Source organism: Gymnoscopelus microlampas (genome assembly GCF_963454915.1).
Source record: "Gymnoscopelus microlampas genome assembly, chromosome: 13".
Taxonomy (NCBI): domain Eukaryota; kingdom Metazoa; phylum Chordata; class Actinopteri; order Myctophiformes; family Myctophidae; genus Gymnoscopelus; species Gymnoscopelus microlampas.
The window spans coordinates 37,542,593-37,564,165 of NC_139950.1; the positions used below are offsets into that span (position 1 = coordinate 37,542,593).

Below are 21,573 nucleotides of genomic sequence, written 5' to 3' on the forward strand. Positions count from 1 at the left end.
GAAGCCAGTGTTTACTGTGTACGGTGTATTGACTGTATTCTTTGTGTTTCTGGCAGGGTGACAAGGGAGAGCCCAGTGCTGCAGGTCAAGGAATCAAGGGGGAACCCGGGGTCCAAGGATTCCAAGGCCAAGCAGGACCTAAGGTATAATAATGACAGATATTTAACCACATATATATTTTTTTTTGTATAAAAAAAAAATATATTCATTTTATAATTTATATTCTGTAGTATGACGTGTCACTTGCTGACAAGAATAGATTTTCAAGCTGATGCAACAGAGTATAAATTGTAAGCTGTGAATAGACAATCAAATGTTTTGACACCAGTATGGTACCTCACTAATTATAGACGTACATTAGATGACTCATTATCATCAGTGCCTTCGGTTTGAACTCTACCACCCCCTACTACAGTAGTTTTAAGAATTATATCCTGCAGTAGTCAGGTTAAAACCTAACATCATATTTCTTTGACAGGGTGACAGAGGCGACAAGGGTAGCAAGGTAAGATAAGAGAACATTTTTTGTTCATAATGAAAGTGTGGGATCACTCCACTCTTTCAAAGAAAATAGCAACACGTTCCCATCCCAACACTTGTTTTATTTGAGCTGCTAGATAATCTAACTGTCATAACCTTATTCAACCTCTAGGGGGAAGCAGGTTCTGAAGGCCCAGCTGGACCCAGAGTAAGTCAAGACTGTGTTAGATTTACTTAACGAGTGTTAAGATGGATTGAGCAGATGCTCAGTGAAAACCCTTTTTTTCTCCATACGAACAACATGAAATGTCAGTAGCAGTACTGTATTTTACTTGACAAAATGTATTTGTAAACATACAAAATATATGTTTTTTTCATTTCTAATGTTTTTAACTTTGTAGGGTCCTCCTGGGCCAACGGGCGAGCCAGGAAAGGCAGAAATCCAAAACAATGAAAATGTACGTCACTCTTGAGTTATTATTATGTTTTATTATTATTATTATGAGCATTCAAAATAACAGAACGGTTTCAGAATAATTCAGTTTTTAAAACAAACTTTTCATCCAATATTTATCTGCAGGATATCCGGAATATACCTCTGATGGTAGGTCCCTCTGCAGTATGTTTGAGGTCCTTTATTTGTGTTGTTCTTGTAAGAAGGTTTTTCTTAACTCATAAATGAATGACTTGTGCCTTTATGTCATAAACAAATACACTAGCTCCAAGTTTCTGTTAAATCCATCTTTTCATCTCTCTCCATGCCAAGGGCCCACCAGGGTTGCCAGGTCCTCCAGGGTCATCTGGACATCCTGGCACAAAGGTAGGTGGTTTCTGGGCAGAGAATGGACAGCACCTGCTATTTAACTATTTTATCAGATGTTGTATTTTACTAGAGCGTGACCGATGCCACATTTTTGGGTCCGATGCCGATCCCAGTTTTGGAGAGACCTAACCACCGATTACCTATGTTTTGACCCATATTTTGTGTTAAAACATTTTTTTTAAAAGAAAGAAAGTAAATACATTCTAATCAATTTGAAAAACAATCAAACACATCAATTTGAAACATCTACAAGCTCACAGTACTTCACGTCATGTGCTGTGAGCTTGTAGATGGGCGATATTTTGAAAACTTTTTATCTAGTCATGTTCAGAATAGGGAGGCCAGGTTGAAAGTGGGGACACATCGGGTACAAACAGTAATTGCCAATAACGATGTCGTCAAAAAAGTAAAATAATGACTGATAGATCGGCCACGCGATATATCAATCTGGCTCTAGGTTTTGCTCTTTAGCTTCCTTGATAATTCCAATTCCAGTTTCATTTCAATAATTCCATTACTATTAGGATCAAAAATTGTTGTCTCAACTTGTCTGTGTAGAATAGATGTTTGTTATTGAGTAGAAAATATTGTAGATCAGAATAGAAAACAATACAAATGTTCTGCGACTAGTAATACAGTACAACTCATAATTACATCATGTCCTATTACTTAGAGATTTATGAACGCCAGGAGTGATTTAATTGTATACCCAGTAGTTCAATAATGACTTCATGAATACAGTAAGAACACAAATCTCATGCGCAATGCATTCATTTTGTATCATGATCTCATTAAAGTGATAGCAGAATTTTTGATCTTAGTCATTTTCTATCTCGTGTATGCATTATGTTGTGTGCGTTTGTGTGTGCGTGTGTGTGTGTGTGTGTGTGTGTGTGTGTGTGTGTGTGTGTGTACAGGGTGAAGTTGGTCTACCAGGTCCTCCTGGACATGATGGGGAGAAGGCAAGATTTCCTGTGTTATTTCTTATCACAACGTCCTAATGCTAGCAACACATCAGACTTGTTAAACTCATGCATCTTCAAATAAATAGGCCTTGATTACTATGATAGAATCACTATTAACGATTGCAATGATGGTTGAAATTTAACCAAACCTGTGCTAATGTGTGTGTGTGTGTGTGTGTGTGTGTGTGTGTGTGTGTGTGTGTGTGTGTGTGTGTGTGTGTGTGTGTGTGTGTGTGTGTGTGTGTGTGTGTGTGTGTGTGTGTGTGTGTGTGTGTGTGTGTGTGTGTGTGTGTGGAGAGAGCTTGTTTCACCCATGCAATAACCCGAGCAATGCTGGGTACCGATTACTTTGTGCCTGAAACCTGAACAAGCTTGATCGACGTGTTACAAGGCGCTGCCTTGTCAGCTTGTGCTCATTATGTTAAACAGCATGTAACCATGACAAGTGGCCATGGTATAAGTGCGATAATGCCCTGATCTGTCCTTAATAATGGAAAATAGACTCAGCGGAGGGAACTGTACGTCATGGAGTTCACTTTCAACTTGCGTGTTATTTTCCAATATTGGGACACCTCGGTCGTTCATTATCCCATGTATCTAGCTAAAAAGCTATGTCTATGTACTATATGTGCAGGGACCCAGAGGGAAGCCAGGAGATGGCGGTCCTGCCGGCCCAGCCGGTCCTGAGGGTCCCAGGGGGGAGGGTGGGCTCATGGGTTTCCCAGGACCCAAAGGAGACAAGGGGGACATGGGCCCGTCTGGATCACCTGTGAGTAACCACTAAGCCACATCACACCGCTGCTTGAGCCTCCCACACCAAAGCTCCAAGCCTCCATCTGTCATTATGCTGAGGGAAGGGAAGGCCTTAGCTTGTAGGGCCACTCTCTTATTATCTAATTAGAGACTTAGTGACATGGAAAGGACCCAAGGATGACAGTGAATTAGGCCTTATTTATGCTCCATAGTACGACAGTGTCGCTTGCCAAAAAGAACTGATCTAATTTACAAGTTAACATTTTTGGCAAGCGACACCCTTGGATGATGGAATATACATTAAGCTTTAGAATTCTTGGATCCCAAGTGTGCTCTAATAATAATAATTATATGTGATGTTGTACTATATCTAGTGGAGCCTGCAGTCGATATTGAATATCTACAGTATGTTTTTGTTTTCTAGATGTGGCCAACTGGCCCTGTTGGTTTCACTCAGACATTTCTGGTGTAAATGTGTTGAGATAGGATGGGCAGCATTGCGTCCCTCACTATTCTACTGTATGTCATTAATGCCAAGACAAATCAGACACAGGTTTTTACATCGTTGCACAAACAATTGGTACAAAGTGCCATGTTTTGGCATTTAATAGTCAACCTAAAAATGTTTAAAAAAGACAGTGCTCTTTCAATCCTCTGTTTCAAATATTCACTATTTCACTATGCATGCAAATTGAACTGAATTGAACTGAACTGAATTGAATTGAACTGAATTGAAATTCTCTGCCATTATGGTGCTATTTATCTCCCCCTTCCCTGTTCTGTAGGGTTTAGATGGCCCTACTGGTGAAAAGGGGGTTGCGGGGGCCACTGGCCCCATTGGATTACCTGGCACAATGGTACGCAATGGTGCCCTTCAGACTGAAGCACCCCGTGTGTCTGAATCTATGCAATTCCTTAGGCTTGAATTATGCTTGTACTGTGTGTGCACCGGTGTCATGTGCCAAAAATAATCTGCAAGCTCACACTGCAACGTAGGCCGATGCATTGTGAGATTGTAGATCTTTTTTGTTTTTGGCACTTGATATGGGAGAATCGTATGAATCGAGTTTTATAGGTTCACCCCTAGCGATGGTTGAAAAAAGGCCTTTTTTATAGATCCTGTGATGAAAGAATGTATTGTCAACTTTTTATTCTTTCACAACCATCGTCACAGGGTCATAAAGGGGAGTCCGGTGAGGGAGGAAGATCAGAAATGGTAAGGATTATACTGTACATATAGTTTTAATGGTGCGTTTCTGGTGCATATTTTTGCAGTGAAAGCAAAAGTACAGTACCTGGATCAATCGTGCTTTATGAATGAATGTCTCTGCTGTAGATGTAACCTGATGTGTGTGTGTGTGTGTGTGTGTGTGTGTGTGTGTGTGTGTGTGTGTGTGTGTGTGTGTGTGTGTGTGTGTGCGTGTGTGTGCGTCTGCGTGCGTGTGCGTGCGTGCGTGCGTGCGTGCGTGCGTGTGTGTGTGTGTGTGTGTGTGTGTGTGTGTAACTTCAGGTCTATGGCCCTCCAGGGCCGGCCGGCGCTCCAGGACCAGTTGGCCCAGCAGTGAGTCTAATTTAATCCAGTCATTGGTGTTATTGAACAATTCAGGCCCCTAAGTATCCTGAAGCTACAGACAGTATTAGACATAAGATAAACATTTGTTGATGCCCATGTGGAGCAACAGCAGTAAGCGTGAAACAGAGGATACTGTATATATAAGTGTAGAGAGATAAGAATACAGATCAAATAAAGATACATTAAGGGATGTGTATATTCTATCAATAATGAACACCTGGTAACAATGGTCCTTTCCTCATTATAAAATGCACTGGGGTTACCACCCAGTATTGTATTTTGTATTCACTTCCTTTAACTTGGAGCACTGGGCACTTAGAGCATCGTAGTTTATAATGGCCATTACATTTATTTTTTTTCACGCTTCTGGATGTATTTTTATGCACATTTTCAACGGTGTGTATGTGTTACCCTATCAGGACATATTGTAGTTGGAAGACCTACACACTTGTGAATAGCAGTTTATCATACTGGCTTACACTTGCTGCAACAGTGCTCTGCCAACTTGTCACACTGAAAATTGTATTTCTATCCTCCAGGGACCTCCAGGACTCTCAGGGCCAAAGGTGAGATTGTTTTCCATTGTACAGTAACCGCTGGCTCATACTGTACAAATATTCATACATTTTCGAATTCACATCTACAATACAACAAAAACCTCTGGAGTTTGGTTTGTGATCATGCCTTTGTTTCTCTCCCAGGGGGAGCCAGGCATAGGAATCAGAGGAGAGAAGGGAGCGAGTGGTCAGAAGGGTGACAAGGGGGACAGAGGCCATCTTGGACTTCCTGTAAGTGACTGGACTTTCATTCCATTCTGTAAAGACTTTATCTTTTTAATTCAGTGAGATTAAACAAGAAAACGGTATTTTCACTTCCCTTGTTAAGTGTACTGACTGACTTGTTTATGTGGCTTTATTACTGTAGGGCTGCAACTATCGTTTATTTTCTTCTTGATTATGCTATCGAACGAATCAAAAACTACAACAAAAAGTCTGATAATTTTTTTATAATTGTTGACTAAATCTTCAGATTAACCACTAGAATAGTGACAATAGCCAATCTACATGGGTGGTGAGCTTGCGTAGATCGTCTGTTTTTGCTATTTTTCTTCTTTAAAAATCAATAATTTTTTAATAATCGATTAAATCGATTAGTTCGATTAACGGTTGCAGCCCTGTATTGCTGTAGACTGGAGTTATATGTGTTTTGAGACTGACTGCCATAATGCTGTCACATCATGTGTGGCTTTGAGTTCAGGCCTAACCCTCAAAGGATAGGTTTCATGCCTCAGTAGCTGCTTTTATGTTGTCATAATCCTGTCAAAATGTTGCATGGATGGGTGGACTGTATCATGTCAGAGTAATTAACTAACATGACAGGTCTCAACATCCCATCAAGGCTTCATTGTAACTGCCAGGGGAATGTCATATAATGTAGATAATTAGGGGCCCATTAGGGCTTTCTCTGTACAAATGATTTCACACAAGTTTTATATTTCTGTTGTTATTCTTATAGTGGTTTATGTCTATCAGTCGTGGTGTCTATTATTAGTACTTGGCAATGTCACTCACCGAACATAGATTTTGAACATGAGATTTTCATTCTTGGTTCTCATCCTGACGTTGAAAATTGATCTATACTCAACTAGCCATAGAAATAAATGTACTGAATGGACATTTACGTTCATACTGTAGCTACACTATGCTTCCATCTCAAACACAAAAGAATCAATCGTGATGGAGGCTTCCATGGCGCTTTTGGTCGATATGAATATGCGTCGGTTATGCTTAATCCTTAGCAATAAGCGTCACTGGGTCCCCGAGCAAAGTAGGTGGCTGTGAACACAGTAGTAGACCTATCTATACTTTTATATCTATGGTACTATCACACATCATCACAGCACAGTAACTCCTTTTGTACAAAGACATTCTGAGTCATATTGTGTGACTCAATACAATATTGTATTATGGGCATAGCACTGGATGATATATACTGCAACTGTACCTATATTGTAAATATGTTGTAAGACCGCGTCTAACGGCGAAAATAGCAGATCTACTATCTCAATCGTGTCAAATCGTGACATGTTGAGCTTGTAGATCTGCCATTTTCACTACTTTTGAATTATTTGATAACAGTGGCATGCCCCAATGCCAGGGAGATGACTTGGGAGAGAATGAAAGTCGGTTTAAAAATTTATTGTCATGATTGTACAGTATGTCCAAAACTGTCTATAAAGCATTACGTGCATCCATGGTTATTTATTACTATGTTTGTTGACCACGATATGACTGCAGTCCTCATGTCAGAATCGAGTACATAGAAAAGGAGTTACTGATGTCACTCACCTCACCCATCACCGTCATCAATCATTATCATCATCATCATCATCACCAAAACCACTTCCACCACTATCACCCTTTTATTCATCAACACCTGAATGTGTTTTTGGAGTCACTGCTTCACTCACAACCCCAACCACCCCACCCCCACCCTTCTCCACAATTCCTCCTCCTCTTTCTCCACACCATCTCTCCATCATCTCCGCTCTCTAACTGTGTACACGCTATACAGGGGGCTCATGGGTTAGACGGCAGACCAGGTCCAGTGGTGAGTGGTGCAAATCCTGTTCCGGCTCCCCCTCTCTCTTCTCCTTCTCCTCTTCCACTTCCACTTCCACCCCCGCCCTCCCCCTCTCTCTCTCCCCCTGCCACAGCTTGCCTGCCTGTCTGTCTGTCTGTCTGTCTGTCTGTCTGTCTGTCTGTCTGTCTATCTATCTGTCTGTCTGTGTCTGCATTGCTGTCTTGTCTGCTTGCTTTCTTACCTTCCATGCTCGCCCTGTCTCGTTCCCTCCTAGTTATATGAAGAAAGAGAGAGAGAGAGAGCGGTTCTGTTTAGCGCTGTGTTTTGAGGATGCATTGGTGTGAAGAAAATGCATTCACATCATTTGGATGCATTTAGACAGGCAGCATCGTCTCTCATGTCGGAGGCAATGCAAATCCACCCAATCCTCAACCACACCTAAACAGTTTCCTGCCTCGTGATCCTTTGAACCCGCAGTGGACTGTAAAACTCTGAGCCGCCATTGCTTAGGCAGAGGAGCATGTGGAGAGGCTGCATGCGGACATCTATTACAGTACAGCAGGACAATATGGCCGTCCTCCTGCTTTATTCTGCACAGCACTGCACACACTGGATATGCCTGAGATGCAAGGTCCTCTCCTCCGTTCCTGACTACTGCACTGTAAAATGGAGTGTTAATTTAACTCGGAGACCCTTAAAGGGATAGTTCACCCCTAAAATGATTTTTTTCCTGTTGATTAGTCACCCCATGGAGACTTGAATTCATGGATTTTTTTTTGTTTTTGTCGCGTTCCTAAACCAATAATTTGATGACCGGCATTGGTTCCGCTGCCTACCGGTCCGCTGGTCATCAAATTATTGGCTTGCGACAAAAACAAAAAAATATCCACAAATTCAAGTCTCCATGGGGTGACTAATCGATAGAAATTGATTTTTGGGTGAACTATCCCTTTAAGTGCCCATTTTTAAATTAACACACTGGATTTTACAGTGCACTCAGAAAGCAAGCCGCAGCAGAACTCTTTAAAAACAATTATTTTACTCATTCTTCCCTCCTTTTTTAAAAATAACGATAACTGATTGTTCTGTAGTTCAACAAGCTTTGGTGCGTTTGGGAACAGAATCCCACAGTGGGACCATAATTTGAGCCTCGTCTTACGTTGCTCTACTAAGATTAACGATGTGATCTAAATGAATGGTCGACATGTCTCTGACAGTGTTGACAACTCTGCTCACATCCACCAAGAAGCTTGTTGATCTATTGACAGTAGACGGTTGATAATGTTCTGCTTGCTCTTATCATTGTTTGTCTGGTGACATGCATAACAAGTGTGTTTGATTTATTCTTCTCCAGGGTCTTATTGGACCAGCAGGGGTTTCAGGACCGGCAGGACCAAAGGGAGAGAGAGTGAGTATATCTGTGTGTGTGTGTGTGTGTGTGTGTGTGTGTGTGTGTGTGTGTGTGTGTGTGTGTGTGTGTGTGTGTGTGTGTGTGTGTGTGTGTGTGTGTGTGTGTGTGTGTGTGTGTGTGTGTGTGTGTGTGTGTGTGTGTGTGTGTGTGTGCCAAAAGTATAGCAGAATATGAAGAATCAACGTTGTGAGGACCTCATAAGAGAAAACATTTAGGGGTTACATTTAGGATGAGGGGTTACGGTTAGATTTATGGATTTAGATTTCACAAGGGTAGTATACGATTGTGTGTGTCCACAAGCACAAATTGAAATATTTGATTTGATTTGAGAGGTGCAGCACATACAATTTGAATCCTTTCTTCTCTATCATCACAGGCTACCAAAGGAGACGCAGGCGTTCCAGGACCAATTGGGCCTCAAGGCATCCCTGTAAGTCATTATGTCGCATTCATTCTAAATAATTGCAACCCCCCCTCCCCACCCCCCAGGTCATTTCTAGTTGGCACTTGGAAACCTCTCCACAGAGGTTGGAGGCCTTTTGATAGATTAATGGCAGCAATACAGCCACCTTATCTCTGATTGTTTCTGACTGTATTTTTCATTTCTCTCTTAGGGTTTAGTAGGACCACAAGGATTCAAAGGGAACCGGGTAAGATAACTCTATTAACTCTTAAGACGTGACGGATTTTGCTGTGTACTCTATGACAGCTTTCCTAGACTTGTTAGCATTCTTTATTGTGTCATATTCAAAGAGCAGATCGAGCTAGTATTTATTTTCAAATCAAATGCATTAGCTAACCTCCGCCATTATTATTATGACTGCCTTTGTAGTGCCGTAAAAGTTCATTCAAGCAGAACTATGGAGTTTTCAAAGAATTAATTATATAAACATGTCCAATCAAGTGTCCTCTTTGAGAGGTTGCCAGAAAAGAAACCAGATTAGTCATACTGTTAGCTTTGTTTTTTTTTGTGGTTATTGGATGATTCGTGTAAAGACGTCTTTTGCCTAATGCATTTGTTTTGCAGTGGCTTTTCCACCCACATTTAACTTAAAAATAAACTGTAACAGATGAAAAGAGTTTACAGATTTGTGCTTGGATAAAATTAAGATAAAGATCAGATTAAGGATGTTTTAATGTTTGTGTTTTAGTTTTTTTTGCTCTTGTTTTGGGGGGGAGTTGTAATTTGTTGATGCCATCGTGCGTAGTTTTCCTATTCTCTTCCTCTCTCTTCTGTTCTCTTTGTATATCATTAATCATCATTGCATGGTAAAATATGGTAAAATGATGGACTCTATCCACAGGTTGCCAGTGTATCAGAGAATCTGTTTTCCATTCCTGTTTCCCCCTTCCTGTCTGAGAATGTCTGTTTCCTTCCTATTAACCTATGACTGTTTTAATATTCTTACTCCCATTTTAAAAAAGTCTTTCAGAGACATTTCATTAGCTCTCTCAGCACATTCAACTGGTCTCAAGTCAAAAGTAACAAACATTTGTTTGCACTGCCCACTATCGGTTACTTCCAAATGTATTCAGTTGGCTAAACCAACTAATTCAAACCATAAACAAGCAAACAGTTAAGTAATTAAACCTTCACACGCTTTCATAAACGTCTCCACAGATGTCCAGTTGAAGGTGTTGCAGACATAGCTATGAGATTGTGCTGTTTTTATTCTTTGTCCTGTCTTCCTTTGTTTCCGCAGGTCTTCCTATTCCCTTTTCCTTCCCTCCACCTTGCACTGTGTCCCGTGGCTCTTTTTTATTGCCGGGGTTGCCCTCTCTCCCTCTCACAAACCTTGGCCTCCTGCTGCTCCTCTTCCTCCTGCATTCTAATGTAGTCCTGGGTTAATCTCCTCCTCCTACACCCACCCACCTCCCTTCAAGGCAAATTCATACCTAGCCACGCTGACCGCATTGCTTGACGTAAATGATGTCATTTCAACCGGAAAATGTTTCGACGCAGCTGGCGTCGACACATTTTTCAGTTGAAATGACGTCATTTGTTGACAGTGACGCACGCTCTCACGTGACGAAGCATGAATGAATCCTTTACTCCTTCTACTTACCTCCTCCTTGCAAGCCTCTTCCTTCCTGTAATCTCCACTGCTCTTCGCTGACAAGCAATGTTTTCCCCAACATTTGCCAACATTAATGTTGGAGGGTTGGTTGCGCAGGTAACATCATGACAATGTTGGGAGAACATTGCCTGTCAGTCAGGCAGTTTTCCTATCATAATTCCTTATCAATAAACTCTCCTATAATCATACTCTGATCCCTTGAAGCCTTTAACCTTGGTGAGCAGACATTGATGATGATCAGGGTTCATATTGCTGTGTTTTCAAGCCAATTCACACACAGTGCTGTATACTGTAAATAAAAGGTATTTAATTCAATGCAGTGAATGTACTGTAGGTCTAGCTTTCATAAATAAGTGATATGGGAAACTGTAGGTGGCTTTGGCTGTTGGTAATCTTGACCATCCATTTGTTAAAATTACTAGACCATACCCGGTCGACGCATCCGTGGGGGGATATGCGCACATGATCTGGCAACCCGGGAGGCGACATTGTTTGACACATAAACGCTAATAAGAAGCTGAGATTTGATGAAATTGAAAAACGGGCTTCACAGTTAAGTTCAGATGGTAATGGTCAATGGCTGTGTGCAAAATCAGAGCAATTGGTCCAGCCACTGAGGAGAACCGGGTAGCTTCACCTACCACTACAGACACCTACCACTACAGACAGACAGACAGACAGACAGACAGACAGAGGTTACTAGAATTATAGTAGGATGATTAGTTCATGCACTGTAAGGTGATGCAACTCTGACAATAGTTTTACAAATTAGAGCTTGCAGTTACAATACGCAGATTCATTATTTGTTTCCGAGAGACTGGAGTACAACTGCTGAGAATTGAACCTACGATCTTACACTTTAGTCTTGCAGCTTTGTTATTAGTCTGTATTGACACATCCTATTGTTTTCCTGAAGAAGTAAAGTTTAGCTGTTGATTACTCATCCATAACTTTATTAATCTTAATCAGTGTTGTTCTGGAAATTACTTTCAAAGTGTAAGTGTAAACTGGATGAAAAATATCATCAAAAATATCATATAATACAGTAGGCACTGTAAAGTTATTCACACATTGGCCACCTTTATTGAGAGCCTCTGTTTGCTGTCTTTTCCCATTAGATTAATGTTACAGATACAGATACAGTGCGTAATGCTCGTTGGAGAAGTGTCTAATGCATATGAGACTAGTCCATTCTAGACCAATATTGTTCTTGTGACGATTATAAATATCACTATTTCTGTTAGTGACAAACCTACTGTAAACTTGCCACTGTCTTGCGTTACCTAAAATGTTCACCTATAAACTGATTCACACAAACATGTTGGTGTGAGAGATTCACGTAAAGAATAATCATTTTCACATGTAATACTATCAACTATACACTACAGTGAGGTCTTGTCTCTGCAAGGAAACAAAATTGAAAGTCATTAAGTCGTTTATCATATAAGTCTATATCTAGGTTCTCAAACGTTTTCATGTGAAGGACCCCCAAATTCATATGTACTGTATTTGTCCACGGACCCAGATCTGAAAATAGTTTTTTGCCAGGGACCCCGTACAAGATTTGTGTTGTTAAAATGTTAAAAAGATATATATATTAAAAAGAAATATATATATATATATATATATATATATATATATATATATATATATATATATATACCGTAAATTTCGGACTATAAGCCGCGACTTTTTTCCCATTTTTCGACCCTGCGGCTTATATAACGGTGCGGCTTATCTATGGATTTTTATAGCTAACGGCCACTAGGGGACCTCCTAAATCTAGGGATTTTACACCCGCGGCTTATAGTCCAGTGCGGCTTATATATGTACAAATCATTCAATTTAGCTGCTGCGGCTTATATTCAGGTGCGGCTTATAGTGCGAAAATTACGGTATATACATATATATATATATATATATATATATATATATATATATATATATATATATATATATATATATATATATATATATATATATATATAATTATTTTTTTAAGATAGCAGATAGCTGACGCCTTCATCCACACTCCAGCTGCGTGTGAAGAGTTATGTAAAAATAATACAAGCTTGAGAGTGGGCTAAATTTACAGAATTAAAATGTACAGAAATCAGCAAAGTACATTGCCAGTGGGTTTACAGGTGTCAGTGCAAGTGGGGAAATGACCTGCATGTGTTTTTTTATGTAATGTGTTACCCCCCAACACCGAACAGAGAGGAGTTGTCTGTCAGATGAGTGAAAATCCAAACAATGTGCCCTTTTGTGCAAGGGTGATAAAATGAATAGCAAAATACACCAAAAGTGACCACAGCACTCTTGTGGAAAATGTTAAAAAGCCTTTATTGTAAATTGGCTACTGGATGGCAACGGTTAAAAGCACCAACGCGTTGCGGCAAAAGCATTCATCAGGGTGACTAACTGGTCTGAACACGCTTTACATTTTGGATATAGCCAACAGTTTTTGTAAACAATTGCCATGTTAATAGCTTGCTCTAGAGTTTGTTTGTAGTTTTATATATTGATCCTTAGTAGTAGCAATGAAGTTCATTAAAATAAATTGAATCAGGGCAAGTTGTGTCAATGAAATCTGCTCACCAAGTGCACTGCAAATCCCTTCTCCCTAACTCCCTCTACTTACCTTCCCCTTCCAACAATTTTAAATAGTAATGCACATTGTCTTTTAAAACACCAAAAAGCAAATCAAACATTACTATATATGATCTTGGAATATCACAATTAACAGAAATGAAAGAAAATACACATACAGTAGGTAGAAAATCACCAACATATTTGCTTACTGTGTGGCAGATTGACCAGGAGGACTAAAGTTTGTCTTTGTTTTTAATGCGCTGTTGTTCGCAGGGAGAGAGGGGCAAGAAAGGAAACAGGGGAATCAAAGGGGATAAGGGAGACCAAGGAGCACCTGGATTAGATGCCCCCTGTCCGTTGGTATGTCTGTAGTACAATGTGTAACCAGAAGGCAGAGGGAAGGAGCACAGCCTTAGAATACAACGTAGCTACCAAGAACTTCCATTCCCAGAAGTCTTTGTATTCTGAGGCTGACTTCCTTTTGCCTCTGGTGTGAAATGGTTCTAATAAACCCTCAAACAAGCGTTAGGGTTTGGTCTAAGTGTCCACTTTGGTGTGGGAGGGGTAATTCTAATTGGATGGTTTTGGGCCTTCGTATGACTAAAAATAAAAGAAAATGCTTGTTCTCTGCAAAAGAGAAATAGTCTACCGATATGAAATGATTCATCAAATGAAAGATGGTTTGTAGAACTACACTCAGTGGACCACGGGCCATAACTCTGCTTGAGGGATCTTTTCTTTCCAGGGATGAGACGGACAGGAACCAGGCAACCGCTGTTGATGAGTAGCAACAGATGTCAAAGTTATTAGCTGCACTGTCATTGAGATTCAACATCCCTCCAGCAGCCCTGCTGTCTTGTGCTCCCTCTTCAAGCGGACATGACAGGCTGAGCACAAATGGAAAATGTCCAGTGATGACAATCCGTGACCTCGCCCTCTCATTTCTGCAAATCTTGACTACCCCACCCGCCCATCTCGAATGTGTATACAATCAAAAGTTGAATCAGTTTGCTGATGATGCGGGGTCCAGCTTTCTACAAAATCAGCATGCCGTCTCGGACAAAGAACTGAGACTCCATCACCAGTCGCATTACGGCAGACATTTGCCAAAGAAACAATATTCTGTCGTCATTGTCTACGGCCAAACAATTTATAGACCTGGCCCTATGCTATCTCATCTCTGCGAGCCCGGTTCCTGTCAGTCCGAGGTGTCCTGCATGCTTAGGCACACCTGTTTCCAGAGTTACCTCCAGAGAACCTGCACATCTGCCCGCCAACAACCAGCGGGAGGGGGGGCGGGGGACACACTCCCCTGCTGTAAGAGAGGTGCAAAGCAACAGATGTTTAAATGGTTGATTTCACAAACAGGGTTTCCGAGGCTTTAAAGGAGAGAAGGGTGAACCGGGCCTGCCAGGCCTGGACGGGCTGGATGCCCCTTGTGCTGTGGTATGGTGCTCTCTCTCCCCTCCCTTTCCCTGCATGCATTTAGCTCTCTCTAACCACACCCGTAACTACTATCTCTTAAATGCTACTCTATAGGGTTCTGCTAGAAACTTGCATGTCGGTATGGGAATTAAAATAAACTCACTGTTGTTAATAATATGTTTAACTGGCCCAGTATCACTACAGTTTGAGGCACCTGCTGTCTGTATTACTACTACTACTAAAAATGTCTTTCCTAAGTAGAAATATGCATATTATAACCAAAGTAACCACTATTTCACTATTTGACGATAACTTACAACTCACAACTTAATATACAAGGATCATTGCTAACCAGTCTGCATAAAATTTGCATGATGTTTTGTGTGTGTGACTTAGACTACCAGTAACAGAACTAGAACCAGCCTGCTCTAAAAACTTAAAAACCAATAACTTCACGTAGACAAAGAAACATACTTAAATACTGAACCTATCTTTCCTCTACCATCTCTTGCATGGGGCACCAATTTTCCAGCCTTTTCCTACTTATTGAGGCAACAGACTACCCTGAGTTGTGAAGAGTAGGTATGGGGAAGATTCATTAAAGTAGGGTGAGGTCCTCTCACAAGCCTGGATAACATCAGTAGAGGAGAATTCATTCTGAGACTTATTGTCTAGACTCTAGAAGATTATTTGAAATGTTTCTCAGGTACTGAAAGGGTCCATGGGTCCACACAGTTTCATGAGCAGTGCTGTAGGTGAAACAAGTCGATGTGTTTCGTTATTGAATTCCATTATAAACCTTTCTCTCACATGCATCTGCTATAACCTGAAAATATAGTCAGAAATCCACCTGCAATGTACGGCATACTAATTTAGACTGAAATGTATTTTGTCTGGTGTAGCGAATTGCTTTTGTATGTGTATGAGGGCTTATGCTTGCATGATTTCATTGTTATACTCTTCGGCATAGTATCTCTATTCTCACATGTCGTCTGTCTTTCTCCAGGGTGATGATGGCTTACCTGTACCAGGGTGCTGGAATAAAGTAAGTTTGCAGGATTGAAGTGGTTGAAGCTGTGCTTTTGTGTTTGCATGTTTTTTTGTTACATTAAGCCATTAAGCTGATCTACTGTACAAGCTAACAACGCATCACAGCGCCATGCGTTGTGAGCCTGTAGATCGGCTCGTTTCAGTGCGCAACACCCGTGCGCACTGAATTATAAAGAGAGGCGTTTAGATCGCACCACATATAACTTAACATCGTGCTAAATCGCCTGTTAATGTCACCGTAGACATGGTTTGGACTAATGTGTTATGTTTTGCCTTTTGCTCTTCTCCTTGCAGTGACCATAACTTCGGAATGGCTTGAGTGATTGTACATAGAATATTTATTTTTGTACTTCTTATCTGCTCTGTTATACTGTTGAAAAAAAAAAAAAAGATGGAAAATCATAAAGATGTGGCAGGATTTTTGTACAGATTGTTTATTTTTAATACGTATGATCATGTTCATGTACTGGATTTTATATCTATGCATTATTTTGATATGTTTGGACAACGAAGAATTATAATGTGGCTGCATATGCATGATATTTGTGCATAATGTGAAGTGGATATTGCCTATTAACTTATTGTATCATGTTGTTTTGTTCTGTTGTAATAGACCATGCTGCACTGATGTGTGGGGCTGGAGATGAAGTGTTAGCCTTTTAAATTCTTAGTTGAACTCTCCTCTTTGTGATAAGATGTTAAACATAAATGTTGACAAGCACTGCAAGTACAGTATTTTACAAAGTACTGGCCTGGGGTTACTTCTTTGTACACAATTAACAGTGGCAGACAGCACTGTTTTAAGTCTGCACTTTGTTTTGTGGTTGTGTGCGCATACTGAAACATTGGAGCCATACATTAAAGGTCCAAAGCTTTTATTATGATAAGTGCTGTCCTTACAAGTAATATTTTGGGCTTTTAGACATTGGAGTTTGTTGACTGGTTAGATATAGCCACATTATTATCTGCTTGAAGGTGGTCATAAACATTTACCTTTGCACATCTTGAACTTATCAGTGACCGTAAGATATGCAGTGATATTTTTTATGCTAAAGTCAAAAAGTGTGCTTATAGCTTTCCAGAAAATACTCATTCAACGAAAAGAAAAATAATTACAATCATAAGAAAATGGTAAAAGATTGATTTGATGTAGACTATTGGGGGACAGCCTTATATTCTGTTTGATTTGTATTTGATATACTGTATAACACAATTATCTAAAAGTAGAGTATTCCAAACAATCAGATTTGCATTAGCATCTCCAATCTAAACATTTGTATCATTGGAAGAGGGTTTCAACCGACATTGCCTTACCATTTGGAGCTTTGAATCCAAGGTGTGAAAGAAACTGAAACATAAGTGTTTAGTTGTACAGCCAAAAAGCAACATATTTGAAAATTTTGCTTCTTATCAAGAATGATTGATGATCCTTCTGGTCTCAATTTGTTAAAGTTAATTGTAAATAATTTATATTTGCCCCGTGTAAAGGGCAGCCAACCTCTTGCTTTTTGACTATCAGGCTGTCTTTATCTATAGTGTTTGGACTTTGTTTTTATTGTTTGTTTGTTTTTATTTTTTTTCTAATCTGTGGCACAGTATACAACTCATAAAGCTTTTTGTTGGATGACTGCATTATTGCTGCTCACCCTTAAGGCATGCTGCTGCAACAGACACAATGCCTCATTGCCCATGAATGCCTCATCCATTTATGTTGATATGAAGAAAGCTCTAAGCTTATTTGGACAATGAAGATCTGTTAATTAAGAACTACCGACAAATCTGATCCACTGCCTTTTTTAAATATGGAATAGCTATGTTCTTTAAGCTAATCTCATTAACTATGTTAAAACTCAATCAGTGTTGAAGAAATGGATGGGGGGGCCCAGAGTGGAACTTAATCCATTGTTTGCTGCTCTTTGTAAAAAGCTATGTTTGTATATTGCTCTGCCTGGAATTGTTATTGCCACAAGAGATTGTCAGATCCTTGTCTTCAATAAACTATTCATCAGGTCCCTTTACAGTACAGTACCTCATGCTAACGTATGTCTTAGTCACTACTAGTTGGCATTTATTGTGTTGTAAGATTGATCATGAATACACATGGATTTGTCCAAACATGTCTGAAATGTTAATATGTTGATTGTGTTCAAAATGACAATCAGAATTAAATATTCATTTCTAGATTGTTTCTCTAAAGCATTGATTTATACTCACCTCAATGAGAAGGAAAGGATATGTTCAGTAAATGTGTCATAAAAATGCCTTTCTTAATTATATAATTATTTGTTTTTAATTTGTTATGACTGAATAATACAACAATTTTTATTCTCATTTATATGTTTCTTTTGGTAATGCAATGGAATTACAGTAGAGCACTAATATCTGGAGCTAATTAACTTGGTGGTTGTTTTGTTAATTAACTCTCTAATCTCTTCAATTTCAAGTTGTGTGCCTCATTGCATGAGTTGAATGAGTTTGTTGAGGTGAGTGTTTTCAACTTATCTTATTTACCTCTGCCAACGGAGTTGGATGGGGGTTGTGTTTGCTAGTCTACAAACTTTATCAAAAAGGCACATATATTCCAAATGGATTCATGTTACGCCACAAACCACATCGTGTATTATCCCTGTCTTGTCTTGCTTGTCTCTCCTCTCTTTCTGCCCTTGGTTTCCTGTCTGTCTGCACTGGTGTATCTGAAATAAAACACAAAAATGCCCAAAAGATTAATACAAAAAAAAAACCTCAACTAAACTTTGAGGAAATGTTTGTCATGGGGCAAGGAAGAACTGATTATCTTTTCATACCGATTGGTGGCCAACCTCCCTGGGCCACGAGGGCATTGTGGGGTATCATTGGACTCGGCTCGGAGCCGCTAATTTGCCTGTCGACCTCCCGGACCTCGCCCATTTCAATTTTTCCGAGACAACACCTGAACTGTCTGCGCAATTACAGAGCATTTATACAGTTCCTACCTGTACACTGCTCAGCTCACAGTAAACACACACAAGATATATTGATATTCATGTGGTTTGGTATGTATGATGCCTTTTTGTGCAACCTCAGTACTCCATGAAGTCACATTTTATTCCTGTATCTTAACTGACAAAGATGCACTGAAGAATAACAATTGTATGTTTCACAGGGTCAACATCCTTTCCAACTGGCCAAGAAGTAGAGGTACCAGAGGTCTTCTTGATTTTAACATACAGCACCTGCAGAGTGGAAACTTGAAGGCATTTTGGATATATCTTTGAGTTTTACCCAAACCTGGATCTTCCAGGAGGCTAGACCACAGGGCCAGTAACGTTGGGAGACTCCAGTGGCAGCAGCGAGCAGAACGACTTCAATAAGGCTAGAAATAGAGGATGTTTGCCATGCGTTTCAGTTCTTTGATGAAGGCTCCTCGGATCACTGTCACAAGGAGATGCATTTGTTTGTTTCTTCACTTCCTGCATTGATCTCTGGATCATTGACTATGTGAAAACTTGGCATGAAGACTTTTTCCTGTTTTATCTAACACCATTTTAATGTAAGTAACTGTGATTGAGAATTCAGAGCAGCTCACAGGACAGATAGATGCCATCTCTCCACGTTCATGTGTTTCCAACACAGGCCAAAAACCAAGGGAAACACTATTTTGATGATTCCTTGTTGACATGATCAAACTCACTGCCTTTTCAAATACCCTTTAGCCTGCAGCTATTCAATTCTGCTTGAGTATGTAACCTGCTGCTAAAGTAAAGACTTTGACACCTGCCATATAATATTATATGAAGGTGTATGTTTGTATACATCCCTGGCCATAAATAGCATTTTTATTTACATTCTTTATTCAGGTGTTGGAGGACACCAGAAATCAATGCTGTAATTGTAAGTATTGTACAATATCAAAGAAATAACTTTACTATGTGCATAAACTATGTTAACTTTCATAACAAATTGTATCACAAACATAGCATCCAAATTGGCCAGTATTCATAATTGTTAGACTTTAGAAGACTAATGTATCCAAAATAAGTACAGTGCACGCACAGTAATATAACTGTGATCACTGCAGATCATAGCTGCCATAATTTGGATCTTGTATCCAAAACATTTGAATTTTTATAATGGTAGCCCTTTCACACTCCTTCAGTTGGCATTTTCATTATTCATTTGGCCTTGTACCTTTAGATGTGATGAACAATACATATTAATATACATATTGGACATTTTGATTCAAAATAACTGGGCAGCAGATTTGCCTTTAAAATGATTTACTATTTCTTTATTAAGTTTTGTGTGAAAACAGAATATATTGAATGGCCTATTACATACAGTATGTACATCAGCCATATGTTTCAAAGTAACTTTCCTGTTTCATTGAAATCCAATGAACAGAAGCATTCCTTATGCCATTTTGACATCTGTTTTATCAACAGATGTGAGTCAATATAGCATTACTTTATTTTATTTTGTTTAAAATTTTCCAGGAGTCATTTTTGTATGGGCGGTGGATTGATGAGGGGTAGAGTGGTTGGTTCAAATGTACTTTACCTTTTCAAAACACACCATACAGTATTTTGTGTATGAAATAACATTTTTAACGTGTGGAAATGAAGATTCTCCAGCAGGCTTGATGACGAAATGCTATGATCAACACCTTGCTTCCTGGCCCGGTGATTCAGTCAAAAGCTTTTAGATATAGTTTTGGGATTTAACCGTGCCCTTGTTTAAAAGTTTTGGAAGATAGCTGTTTTCATGAGAATGAGACCATGCTGAACATCATGCAGTTATACAACTGTACAGTAGCAAGCAATATCAAACAAAAAGATGTCGTTAGCCTCATAGCATAATTGCCTGAGTCAAATTTTTATTTTTTTCAGGAAAGAAGAAACAAAACATCACTCTCTGCCTAAGTCATCTAGTTGACTCATGAGTAAAAAACTCATTTTGCGTAAGTCATATGTTTATCTGCCTTTATTTATATCTGCTTAACTTTACTCTCCTAACACTGCTGCTTCACCCTGCCTTATTGCCAATGTTCACTATCAGAATGCTTGTTACTTTCAAAAAACATTTCAGCCCAAAAGCACTTTCTGCCATTTTGGAATGTAACAAGCATTCTGATTGGCTGAGGACATAGGCAATAAGGCACAATGAAGGGTTGTCCGATATTGGCTTTTTTACCGATAACCGATATACCGATATTGTCCAACTCTTAATTACCGATACCGATATCAACCGATACCGATATATGCGGGGATTATTGTGATTAGGGTAAGCTCAAATTTCATATCACACACACCATATACAGTAAGAACTCCTGTAACTTATTTATAAAGCCAAAAAAAAAAAAAAAAAATTTTTTTTTTTTCAAAAACCGATACCGATATTTTCCCGATATCAATTTTTATGCTAATATCGGCCGATAATATCGGGAGGCCGATAATATCGGACATCCCTAGTGTTAGGAGAGTAGAGCAGAAATGTCAATTTGGCCAAAAAATTATGCTAAGAGGCTAACGATATTGATAAACGGAAAAATGTTCACTCTTGAGTTCATATGCACGCTGAATCAGAATTTGACTCTTATAGGGGTCTTCAATATGTCCGTACACGGACAAATGTGTCCGTGGCAAAGACTTGGTATTGTCCCTGGCAAATTTTAGATTTTATTTTTTACACACCATTATAATGTTCTTATTTTGATCATAAGACCCAATTACTGAATGTCAAGTCTCCAGGTTTTCTTCAGAATATGTATGACACTTATTTACTATGACACTATGGCATATTAAGAGTCAAACTAGTACTGGTGGTTCTCAAATGTTTTATTTGCAAGGACCCCCATAACTGAG

General features: G+C 39.5%; 1 protein-coding gene across 11 annotated transcripts in view; it reads left to right on the forward strand.

Annotated features, from left to right (window-relative positions):
• Nucleotides 1-19,527, forward strand: part of col13a1 (collagen, type XIII, alpha 1) — a 55,572-nt gene extending 36,045 nt beyond the window's left edge. For 5 of the 11 annotated variants that reach the window (XM_084077101.1, XM_084077097.1, XM_084077104.1 and 2 more), the window contains 20 exons: nucleotides 57-143; nucleotides 479-505; nucleotides 653-688; nucleotides 882-938; nucleotides 1,061-1,084; nucleotides 1,247-1,300; nucleotides 2,221-2,265; nucleotides 2,903-3,037; nucleotides 3,807-3,878; nucleotides 4,196-4,237; nucleotides 4,532-4,582; nucleotides 5,134-5,160; nucleotides 5,296-5,382; nucleotides 7,169-7,204; nucleotides 8,532-8,585; nucleotides 8,965-9,018; nucleotides 9,203-9,238; nucleotides 13,532-13,618; nucleotides 15,690-15,728; nucleotides 18,876-19,527. In XM_084077101.1, coding sequence (XP_083933227.1) covers nucleotides 57-143; nucleotides 479-505; nucleotides 653-688; nucleotides 882-938; nucleotides 1,061-1,084; nucleotides 1,247-1,300; nucleotides 2,221-2,265; nucleotides 2,903-3,037; nucleotides 3,807-3,878; nucleotides 4,196-4,237; nucleotides 4,532-4,582; nucleotides 5,134-5,160; nucleotides 5,296-5,382; nucleotides 7,169-7,204; nucleotides 8,532-8,585; nucleotides 8,965-9,018; nucleotides 9,203-9,238; nucleotides 13,532-13,618; nucleotides 15,690-15,728; nucleotides 18,876-18,908 — 1,083 coding nt within the window. In that variant the 3' untranslated portion in view covers nucleotides 18,909-19,527. Of the gene's footprint in view, nucleotides 1-56; nucleotides 144-478; nucleotides 506-652; nucleotides 689-881; nucleotides 939-1,060; nucleotides 1,085-1,246; nucleotides 1,301-2,220; nucleotides 2,266-2,902; nucleotides 3,038-3,806; nucleotides 3,879-4,195; nucleotides 4,238-4,531; nucleotides 4,583-5,133; nucleotides 5,161-5,295; nucleotides 5,383-7,168; nucleotides 7,205-8,531; nucleotides 8,586-8,964; nucleotides 9,019-9,202; nucleotides 9,239-13,531; nucleotides 13,619-14,626; nucleotides 14,705-15,689; nucleotides 15,729-16,027; nucleotides 17,745-18,875 lie in introns of those variants that run through there. The other 6 variants (XM_084077100.1, XM_084077102.1, XM_084077103.1 and 3 more) reach the window with 6 other exon arrangements.
• The last annotated feature ends 2,046 nt before the right edge of the window (nucleotides 19,528-21,573 follow it).